Source organism: Heptranchias perlo, chromosome 18 (assembly GCF_035084215.1).
Source record: "Heptranchias perlo isolate sHepPer1 chromosome 18, sHepPer1.hap1, whole genome shotgun sequence".
NCBI classification, from domain to species: Eukaryota; Metazoa; Chordata; class Chondrichthyes; order Hexanchiformes; family Hexanchidae; genus Heptranchias; species Heptranchias perlo.
The window spans coordinates 56,307,929-56,319,574 of NC_090342.1; the positions used below are offsets into that span (position 1 = coordinate 56,307,929).

General features: G+C 53.6%; 1 protein-coding gene across 1 annotated transcript in view; it reads right to left on the bottom strand.

The window, feature by feature from the left end:
- The window catches only part of nwd1 (NACHT and WD repeat domain containing 1), a 200,439-nt gene extending 192,031 nt beyond the window's left edge, over positions 1 to 8,408 (bottom strand). The window contains exon 1 of the mRNA XM_067999939.1: positions 8,221 to 8,408. Coding sequence (XP_067856040.1) covers positions 8,221 to 8,338 — 118 coding nt within the window. The 5' untranslated portion in view covers positions 8,339 to 8,408. The remainder of the gene's footprint in view (positions 1 to 8,220) is intronic.
- Between the last annotated feature and the right edge of the window lie 3,238 nt (positions 8,409 to 11,646).

Sequence of the window (11,646 nt, forward strand, 5' to 3'; positions counted from 1 at the left end):
TCCATTCTTCTCCCCCTGATCTTCCATTCTCCCCCCCAATCTACCATTCTCCCCCAATCTACCATTCTCCCCCCGATCTTCCATTCTTCTCCCCCTGATCTTCCATTCTCCCCGCCTGATCTTCCATTCTCCCCCCCCCGATCTTCCATTCTCCCCCCCCTGATCTTCCATTCTCCCCCCCCGATCTTCCATTCTCCCCCCCGATCTTCCATTCTCCCCCCCCTTGATCTTCCATTCTCCCCCCGATCTTCCATTCTCCCCCCCCCGATCTTCCCTTCTCCCCCGATCTTCCATTCTCCCCCCCGATCTTCCATTCTCCCCCCCGATCTTCCATTCTCCCCCCCGATCTTCCATTCTCCCCCCCTGATCTTCCATTCTCCCCCCCTGATCTTCCATTCTCCCCCCCTGATCTTCCATTCTCCCCCCGCGATCTTACCTTCTCCCGCGATCTTCCCTTCTCCCCCCCTGATCTTCCCCTCTCCCCCCCCGATCTTCCATTCTCCCCCTCCGATCTTCCATTCTTCCCCCCCGTTCTTCCATTCTCCCTCCGATCTTCCATTCTCCCCCCCCCCGATCTTCCATTCTTCCCCCCCGTTCTTCCATTCTCCCTCCGATCTTCCATTCTTCCCCCCGATCTTCCATTCTTCCCCCCCGATCTTCCATTCTTCCCCCCCGATCTTCCATTCTCCCCCCGATCTTCCATTCTTCTCCCCCTGATCTTCCATTCTCCCCCCCAATCTTCCATTCTTCTCCCCCTGATCTTTCATTCTCCCCCCCAATCTACCATTCTCCCCCCGTTCTTCCATTCTTCCCCCCGATCTTCCATTCTTCCCCCCCGATCTTCCATTCTTCCCCCCCGATCTTCCATTCTCCCCCCGATCTTCCATTCTTCTCCGCCTGATCTTCCATTCTCCCCCGATCTTCCATTCTTCTCCCCCTGATCTTCCATTCTCCCCCCGAATCTTCCATTCTTCTCCCCCTGATCTTTCATTCTCCCCCCCAATCTACCATTCTCCCCCCGATCTTCCATTCTTCCCCCCCGATCTTCCATTCTCCCCCCGATCTTCCATTCTTCTCCCCCTGATCTTCCATTCTCCCCCGATCTTCCATTCTTCTCCCCCTGATCTTCCATTCTCCCCCCCAATCTACCATTCTCCCCCGATCTTCCATTCTTCTCCCCCTGATCTTCCATTCTCCCCCCCAATCTACCATTCTCCCCCGATCTTCCATTCTCCCCCCGATCTTCCATTCTTCGCCCCCGATCATCCATTCTTCCTCCTCCAATCTACCATTCTCCCCCCGATCTTCCATTCTTCTCCCCCTGATCTTCCATTCTCCCCCCCCGATCATCCATTCTTCCCCCTCCAATCTACCATTCTCCCCCCGATCTTCCATTCTTCTCCCCCTGATCTTCCATTCTCCCCCCCCGATCATCCATTCTTCCTCCTCCAATCTACCATTCTCCCCCCGATCTTCCATTCTCCCCCCCCTTGATCTTCCATTCTCCCCCCCTGATCTTCCATTCTCCCCCCCCGATCTTCCATTCTCCCCCCCGATCTTCCATTCTCCCCCCCCTTGATCTTCCATTCTCCCCCCCGATCTTCCATTCTCCCCCCCCTTGATCTTCCATTCTCCCCCCGATCTTACCTTCTTCCCCTATCTTCCATTCTGCCCCCGATCTTCCCTTCTCCCCCGATCTTCCATTCTCCCCCCCGATCTTCCATTCTCCCCCCCTGATCTTCCATTCTCCCCCCGCGATCTTACCTTCTCCCGCGATCTTCCCTTCTCCCCCCCTGATCTTCCCCTCTCCCCCCCCGATCTTCCATTCTCCCCTCCGATCTTCCATTCTTCCCCCCCGTTCTTCCATTCTCCCTCCGATCTTCCATTCTTCTCCCCCTGATCTTCCATTCTCCCCCCCCCCGATCTTCCATTCTCCCCCCGATCTTCCATTCTTCTCCCCCGATCTTCCATTCTCCCCCCGATCTTCCATTCTTCCCCCCGATCTTCCATTCTCCCTCCGATCTTCCATTCTTCCCCCCCGATCTTCCATTCTTCCCCCCCGATCTTCCATTCTCCCCCCGATCTTCCATTCTTCTCCCCCTGATCTTTCATTCTCCCCCGATCTTCCATTCTTCTCCCCCTGATCTTCCATTCTCCCCCCCAATCTTCCATTCTTCTCCCCCTGATCTTTCATTCTCCCCCCCAATCTACCATTCTCCCCCCGTTCTTCCATTCTTCCCCCCGATCTTCCATTCTTCCCCCCCGATCTTCCATTCTTCCCCCCCGATCTTCCATTCTCCCCCCGATCTTCCATTCTTCCCCACAGATCTTCCATTCTCCCCCCGATCTTCCATTCTTCTCCCCCTGATCTTCCATTCTCCCCCCGATCTTCCATTCTCCTCCCCATCTTCCATTCTCCCCCCCCCGATCTTCCATTCTCCCCCCCAATCTTCGCTTCTCCCCCGATCTTCCATTCTCCCCCCGATCTTCCATTCTCCCCCCCTGATCTTCCATTCTCCCCCCCTGATCTTCCATTCTCCCCCCGCGATCTTACCTTCTCCCCCGATCTTCCATTCTCCCCCCCTGATCTTCCCCTCTCCCCCCCCTGATCTTCCCCTCTCCCCCCCCCGATCTTCCATTCTCCCCCCCGATCTTCCATTCTTCCCCCCCTGATCTTCCATTCTCCCCCCCCGATCTTCCATTCTCACCCCGATCTTCCATTCTTCCCCCCCCGATCTTCCATTCTCCCCCCGATCTTCCATTCTTCTCCCCCGATCTTCCATTCTTCCCCCCTGATCTTCCATTCTCCCCCCCCCCGATCTCCCATTCTCCCCCCGATCTTCCATTCTCCCCCCGATCTTCCATTCCCCTCCCGATCTTCCATTCTCCCCCCGATCTTCCATTCTTCTCCCCCGATCTTCCATTCTTCCCCCCTGATCTTCCATTCTTCTCCCCCGATCTTCCATTCTTCCCCCCTGATCTTCCATTCTCCCCCCGATCTTCCATTCTTCACCCCCGATCTTCCATTCTCCCCCCGATCTTCCATTCTCCCCCCGATCTTCCATTCTTCACCCCCGATCTTCCATTCTCCCCCCCCTGATCTTCCATTCTCCCCCCCCGATCTTCCATTCTCCCCCCGATCTTCCATTCTCCCCCCGATCATCCATTCTTCACCCCCGATCTTCCATTCTTTCCCCCCCGATCTTCCATTCTTCACCCCCGATCTTCCATTCTCCCCCCGATCTTCCATTCTCCCCCCGATCTTCCATTCTTCACCCCCGATCTTCCATTCTCCCCCCCCCGATCTTCCATTCTCCCCCCGATCTTCCATTCTCCCCCCGATCATCCATTCTTCACCCCCGATCTTCCATTCTTCCCCGCCGATCTTCCAGTCTCCCCCCCTGATCTTCCATTCTCCCCCCGATCTTCCATTCTTCTCCCCCTGATCTTCCATTCTTCTCCCCCTGATCTTCCATTCTCCCCCCCAATCTTCCATTCTTCTCCCCCTGATCTTTCATTCTCCCCCCCAATCTACCATTCTCCCCCCGATCCTTCATTCTTCTCCCCCCGATCTTCCATTCTCCCCCCGGTCTTCCATTCTTCCCCCCCCGATCTTCCATTCTTCCCCCCCGATCTTCCATTCTTCCCCCCTGATCTTCCATTCTACCCCCGATGTTCCATTCTCCCCCCGATCTTCCATTCTCCCCCTCCGATCTTCCATTCTTCCCCCCGATCTTCCATTCTCCCCCCCGATCTTCCATTCTCCCCCCGATCTTCCATTCTCCCCCCGATCTTCCATTCTCCCCCCGATCTTCCATTCTCCCCCCGATCTTCCATTCTCCCCGCCTGATCTTCCATTCTCCCCCCCTGATCTTCCATTCTCCCCCCGCGATCTTACCTTCTCCCCCGATCTTCCATTCTCCCCCCATGATCTTCCCCTCTCCCCCCCTGATCTTCCCCTCCCCCCCCCCCGATCTTCCATTCTCCCCCCCGATCTTCCATTCTCCCCCCGATCTTCCATTCTCCCCCTCCGATCTTCCATTCTTCCCCCCCGATCTTCCATTCTCCCTCCGATCTTCCATTCTTCTCCCCCTGATCTTCCATTCTCCACCCCCAATCTTTCATTCTCCCCCCGATCTTCCATTCTCCCGCCCCGATCTTCCATTCTTCCCCCCCCGATCTTCCATTCTCCCCCCGATCTTCCATTCTCCCCCCGATCTTCCATTCTTCTCCCCCTGATCTTCCATTCTCCCCCCGATCTTCCATTCTCCCCCCGATCTTCCATTCTCCCCCCGATCTTCCATTCTTCACCCTCGATCTTCCCTTCTCCACCCCCGATCTTCCATTCTCCCCCCGATCTTCCATTCTCCCCCCGATCTTCCATTCTTCACCCCCGATCTTCCATTCTCCCCCTCCAATCTTCCATTCTTCCCCCCCCCAATCTTCCATTCTTCCCCCCCGATCTTCCATTCTCCCCCCGATCTTCCATTCTTCTCCCCCTGATCTTCCATTCTTCTCACCCTGATCTTCCATTCTCCCCCCCAATCTTCCATTCTTCTCCCCCTGATCTTTCATTCTCCCCCCCAATCTTCCATTCTCCCCCCGATCTTCCATTCTTCTCCCCCCGATCTTCCATTCTCCCCCCGATCTTCCATTCTCCCCCCCCGATCTTCCATTCTTGCCCCCCGATCTTCCATTCTTCCCCCCCCGATCTTCCATTCTACCCCCGATCTTCCATTCTCCCCCTGATCTTCTATTCTTCCCCCCCATATCTTCCATTCTCCCTCCGACCTTCCATTCTTCTCCCCCTGATCTTCCATTCTCCCCCCCCGATCTTCCATTCTCCCCCCAGATCTTCCAATCTCACCCCGATCTTCCATTCTCCCCCCCCCCGATCTTCCATTATCCCCCCGATCTTCCATTCTTCCCCCCCGATCTTCCATTCTGCCCCCCCGATCTTCCATTCTCCCTCCGATCTTCCATTCTCCCCCCGATCTTCCATTCTCCCTCCGATCTTCCATTCTCCCCCGATCTTCCATTCTTCCCCCCCGATCTTCCATTCTTCCCCCTCGATCTTCCATTCTCCCTCCGATCTTCCATTATCCCCCCGATCTTCCATTCTTCTCCCCCTGATTTTCCATTCTCCCCCCGATCTTCCATTTTTCTCCCCCTGATCTTCCATTTTCCCCCCCAATCTTCCATTCTTCTCCCCCTGATCTTCCTTTCTCCCTCCGATCTTCCATTCTCCCCCTCCGATCTTCCATTCTCCCCCCCGATCTTCCATTCTCCCCCCCGATCTTCCATTCTTCCCCCCGATCTTCCATTCTCCCCCCCCAATCTTCCATTCTCCCCCACGATCTTCCATTCTCCCTCCGATCTTCCATTATCCCCCCGATCTTCCATTCTTCTCCCCCTGATTTTCCATTCTCCCCCCGATCTTCCATTTTTCTCCCCCCAATCTTCCATTCTCCCCCCCAATCTTCCATTCTCCCCCCGATCTTCCATTCTTCTCCCCCCGCTCTTCCATTCTCCCCCCCCGATCTTCCATTCTCCCCCCCCCGATCTTCCATTGTCCCCCCCTAATCTTCCATTCTCCCCCTCCGATCTTCCATTCTTCCCCCCCGATCTTCCATTCTCCCCTCCGATCTTCCATTCTCCCCCCGATCTTCCCTTCTCCCCCGATCTTCCATTCTCCCCTCCGATCTTCCATTCTCCCCCCGATCTTACCTTCTTCCCCGATCTTCCATTCTGCCCCCGATCTTCCCTTCTCCCCCGATCTTCCATTCTCCCCCCCTGATCTTCCATTCTCCCCCCGCGATCTTACCTTCTCCCCCGATCTTCCATTCTCCCCCCCTGATCTTCCCCTCTCCCCCCCGATCTTCCATTCTCCCCACCGATCTTCCATTCTCCCCCCCCGATCTCCTCCCCCGCTCTTCTCCCCCGCTCTTCTCCCCCCGATCTTCTCCCCCCGATCTTCTCTCCCCACTCTTCTCCCCCGATCTTCTCCCCCCGCTCTTCTCCCCCCCGCTCTTCTCCCCCTGATCTTCTCCCCCCGCTCTTCTCCCCCCGATCTTCCACTCTCCCCTTCGATCTTTCATTCTCCCTGCCCCGATCTTCCATTCTCCCCCCCGATCTTCCATTCTCCCCCCGATCTTCCATTCTCCCTCCCCCGATCTTCCATTCTCCCCCCGATCTTCCATTCTCCCCCCGATCTTCCATTCTCCCCCCCGCGATCTTACATTCTCCCCCCGATCTTACCTTCTCCCCCGATCTTCCATTCTCCCCCCCCGATCTTCCATTCTCCCCCCGATCTTCCATTCTCCCTCCCCCGAACTCCCATTCTCCCCCCCGATCTTCCATTCTCCCCCCGATCTTCCATTCTCCCTCCCCCGAACTCCCATTCTCCCCCCGATCTTCCATTCTCCCCCCCGATCTTCCATTCTCCCCCCGATCTTCCATTCTCCCCCCCCCAATCTTCCATTCTCCCCCCCAATCTTCCATTCTCCCCCCCCCAATCTTCCATTCTCCCCCCCAATCTTCCATTCTCCCCCCCCCAATCTTCCATTCTCCCCCCCCCAATCTTCCATTCTCCCCCCCAATCTTCCATTCTCCCCCCTGATCTTCTCCCCCCCCCACCCCGGTCTTCCAGTCCAGTGCCGGATGACGTCTCACTCTCTCTCTTTCTCGCCACCCCCCCCCCCCCAACATTGCAGCTCCTGATGGCAGCCAGCCTGTCAATCAGACTAGTTGCCGGGTTTGAAACCCGAAGAGGACATTAATCATCATCAATCACCGTGAGATCGCGTCAGAAACGGTAAGTTTTGTTCCCGTGGGTTTGCCACGCGCCCCTTCACTCCCCGCCCCTGCCAACGCGCCACCATTGTAAAATCAAGCCCCTAATCTCGATCTGGCCTTGTACAACTTAAAGTTGTCACCCCTGGTCCTCCCTAACCCATTTAATTGGAACAAACTGTCAACTGGAGCACAATCTATTCCTTTCATCATCTTATAAACCTCAGTCAGATCACCCCATAGTCTACGCTTCTCGAGTTTAGAGTCCCAGCTCTTTTAGCCGATCTTGATTGCTAAGATGCTTTAAGCTGGGAATTAGTCTAGTGACCCTCCTCTGCACCCTTTCCAAAGCCTCAATATCACCCACCATGTGAGGAGACTAAAACTGGACACAGTATTCCAACTGGGGCCTGACCAAGGTCTTGTACAAGGCAAAATGATATGCTTTGTCTTATAGTCAATTGTCCTGTCAATGCACCAACATCCTATTCGTCCCAGCTATCACTTCATAGCATTGCTCATGAACCTTTAGAGATCTGCGCACTAGAACGCCCAGATCTCTTTCTTTCTCCACCTGGTTTAATGCTTTTCCCTGAAGGCGGTGTGTAGGTTGAGCATTTGTCCCGCCCACGTGCATAACACTGCACTTCTCCAAATTAAACATCATTTGCCTGTCCGAGCCCAATCCCCCCACACATCAAGATCCACCTGAAGCCATCGAGCATCATCTACAGTCCTGACACTCGCACAGATCTTGGTATCTTCTGCAAATTTGCAGATCGTGCCCCCCCCCATACCTCCATCTATACAAGTATAACATTCACTTCCTATAAACGTCTCAATTACTTCCTGACACACTTTGCCCACCTCACCTGGTTGAAAGTCCCCCCCACCCCGTTATCAAATATCCCACCTTCACCACTCACCTGGAGCAATGGCATGGGAGATCTGCCCGTCGATTTTACAGGTTCCACAGAACAAAACGACTAAAGGTGGTAAGAGATACCGTTTGGCAGGTGCGTTCAGGGATGGTTTTCCAAACCAATTTTCGCTCCATATCACTTGACTCTACTACCTCACCTCATGTGTGACCTAGACAGTAAACAATAGCAGGATATTCACCCATGGGGGCAGCGCGGCTGAGCCTAATCCTGTTCTCAGCTATTGTCCGCACATGTCCTAGTAGGGTCACTGTATAGCGATGAGGAGCAGGGACTCCGACTCTCTCCCTGTCCCGGGCCACAGAAGCCGGTTGTTGATTCCCTACTGTGGCTGTAACTGAGTTCCAATAACCCGGCACAGATTGGGGATGGTGGGACCTGGCACCTCGATGACTCCCTGGCTCAGCACTCGCCCCCGGTGGCTGCCCCTACTCTCCACTTCATTTAAAGCATGACAAACAAGTGCAACAAGTGTTGTGTACTGAACCTGTGAATGTGGAGCTGATGAACACACGAACCACATTGGACTGGTCCACTGGGAGGTTGGTGAGCTCTCCCCGGAGTAGAGCCCGCCGATGATCAGTGCCTAGCAACGCAGCCGTCATCCTCAGGGTGACAACAACTCGACACACCAGGCTGTCCTGCCAATCCTTCTCTGTCCTTGTAGGTTTTTCTTCTGATCTGTTTGAACAGTGAGAAAAGGAGATGCAGAAATAAATGCAACTTCGTTCTTTCATTCTGTCTATTTTGCAGGTAACAAAATTCCTTTTCTTCCTCCCATTTCTCTGACAGTCTGTCTCTGCTCTTTTCTCTTGTTCATTTTATCTATCTCAATCTCCCTCTAAAAATATATTTATGTGTTTTGATTCCTGCTTCCAATTCTGATTGTGTTCAGTACTTTAAACACTCCCTCCTTGCAGTGTGCTGCAGTCAGTATTCCTGTCGAACTTCCCTCTGTCTGCTCCTTTGCTCAATGCAGTTCGGTCCTCACTTACTCTCTTATCTCTTCATTCCTTTCTATATCTCCCTTACCCTCTCCCTTTATCTTCACCCGTCCCCTGAATGTGCTCTGTGTGCAGACTGGGAGCTGTGATCTCAGGTGTCTGTTTATCCTCAGCCAGCAGAGACAGCACCATGACAACCAATTTGTTTTCATGTCTGAGCAGATCCCATGTGATAATCAGGGAACTGGACTGGTGCAATTAGCGGGATTTTTCCTGGTCACAGGAGGCTGGAACAGTAATACTGAGAGCTCTGCAATTCTGTGTTTAATTACAATCTGGGAGCTGTCGACAATGATACTGGCAATGACCATTACAGCATCATCCATCACACTGAAAGCCTCATGGGTTCTGGACCTCCGCTCACACTCTCTTCCACACTCAAATCACTCAAAACACTGCCCTTTTTCACTTTTACACTTTTAACTTTATTTGTATTAATGTTGGAAAATTGCAACGGTACGATGTAACCAATCAGTCCCAATGATACAAGTGTACCCTTTGTGTACACAGCCTGCACTGTGAGACAGTATCAGCAATAAGAACTTGCATTTATATAGCAACTTTAATGTAGCAAAACGTCCCAGGCGTTCACAGGAGCGATTATCAAACAAAATTTGTCACCGAGCCACATAGGGAGATGTTAGAACAGGTGAGAGGTAGGTTTTAAGCAGCGTCTTAAAGGAGGAGAGAGAGGCAGAGAGGCGGAGAGGTTTGGGGGGGAATTCCAGAGCTTAGGGCCTAGACAGCTGAAGGCACGGCCGCCAAATGATGGGGCAAAGGGAGTGATGGATGCGCAAGAGGCCAGAACTAGAGGAGTGCAGAGATCTCAGAGAGTTGTAGGGCTGGAGGAGGTTACAGAGCTAGGGAGGAGCGAGGCCATTTGAAAACAAGGATTTTAAAATTGAGGCATTGCCTAACCAGGAGCCAATGGAGGTCAGCAAACACGGGGGTGATGGGACTTGGTGTGAGTTAGGATATGGGCAGCAGAATTTTGGATGAGCTGAAGTTTATATCCCTATGGTATATTGGTATATAAACTCTGTGTACACAACCTGTACTGTGAGACAGTATCAGTCCCAGTGATATAATTGTGCCCTCCTCTGTGCACAGATTTGTTATTTAGAAATTTTCTGTTATTCATAGAATCATAGAATCATAGAAGTTTACAACATGGAAACAGGCCCTTCAGCCCAACATGTCCATGTCGCCCAGTTTATACCACTAAGCTAGTCCCAATTGGGCCAAGTGCCTGCACTTGGCCCATATCCCTCTATATCCATCTTACCCATGTAACTGTCCAAATGCTTTTTAAAAGACAAAATTGTACCCGCCTCTACTACTGCCTCTGGCAGCTCGTTCCAGACACTCACCACCCTTTGAGTGAAAAAATTGCCCCTCTGGACCCTTTTGTATCTCTCCCCTCTCACCTTAAATCTATGTCCCCTCGTTATAAACTCCCCTACCAATCTATTGGACCAGCGCAGGGACCGAGGCTCCGGCACTCTCCCCTTCCTTCGCTCTCACTCTCCCCTCCTTCGCTCTCACTCTCCTTCACTCTCACTCTCCCCTCCTTCGCTCTCACCCTCCTTCACTCTCAATCTCCCCTCCTCTCTCACTCTCACCCTCCTTCACTCTCCCCCACTCTCACTCTCCCCCACTCTCACTCTCCCCCACTCTCACTCTCCCCCACTCTCACTCTCTCACCCTCCCTCCCTCTCCTTCACTCTCACCCTCCCTCCCTCTCCTTCACTCTCACCCTCCCTCCCTCTCCTTCACTCTCACTCTCACCCTCCCTCCCTCTCCTTCACTCTCACCCTCCCTCCCTCTCCTTCTCCCTCCCTCTCCTTCTCCCTCCCTCTCTTTCTCCCTCCCTCTCCTTCACTCTCCCCCTCCCTCTCCTTCACTCTCCCCCTCCCTCTCCTTCACTCTCCCCCTCCCTCTCCTTCACTCTCCCCCTCCCTCCCTCTCCTTCACTCTCCCTCTCCTTCACTCTCCCCCTCCCTCTCCTTCACTCTCCCTCTCCTTCACTCTCCCCCTCCCTCTCCTTCACTCTCCCCCTCCCTCTCCTTCACTCTCCCCCTCCCTCCCTCTCCTTCACTCTCCACACAAATGAATAAACACGGGGACGGTGTCCAGTGAGTGGCTGAGTCGTAAACACTAGGAAGGACCCGGATTAAGGACCCGGATTAAGGATTCGGATTAAGGACCCGGATTAAGGACCCGGATTAAGGACCCGGATTAAGGATTCGGATTAAGGACCCGGATTAAGGACTCGGATTAAGGACCCGGATTAAGGGCCCGGATTAAGGACTCGGATTAAGGACCCGGATTAAGGACCCGGATTAAGGGCCCGGATTAAGGACTCGGATTAAGGACCCAGATTAAGGGCCCGGATTAAGGACTCGGATTAAGGACCCGGATTAAGGGCCCGGATTAAGGACTCGGATTAAGGGCCCGGATTAAGGACCCGGATTAAGGGCCCGGATTAAGGACTCGGATTAAGGATTCGGATTAAGGACTCGGATTAAGGACCCGGATTAAGGACTCGGATTAAGGGCCCGGATTAAGGACCCGGATTAAGGGCCCGGATTAAGGACTCGGATTAAGGATTCGGATTAAGGACCCGGATTAAGGACTCGGATTAAGGACTCAGATTAAGGACCCGGATTAAGGACCCGGATTAAGGACTCGGATTAAGGGCCCGGATTAAGGACCCAGATTAAGGACTCAGACCACCATGTTAAGGAACAGAGAATATTATTGAAACTAAAAGAGGATGAACAAGGATTTCACTCACTCTTTCCCTCTTCTACATTAAAGGGGCACCATCTTCATGAAGAGTCTTTGTTAAACCTTTTACGTGCAGTGATGACATCATTCGCATCAAAGTGCATCACGGCATTCGATGT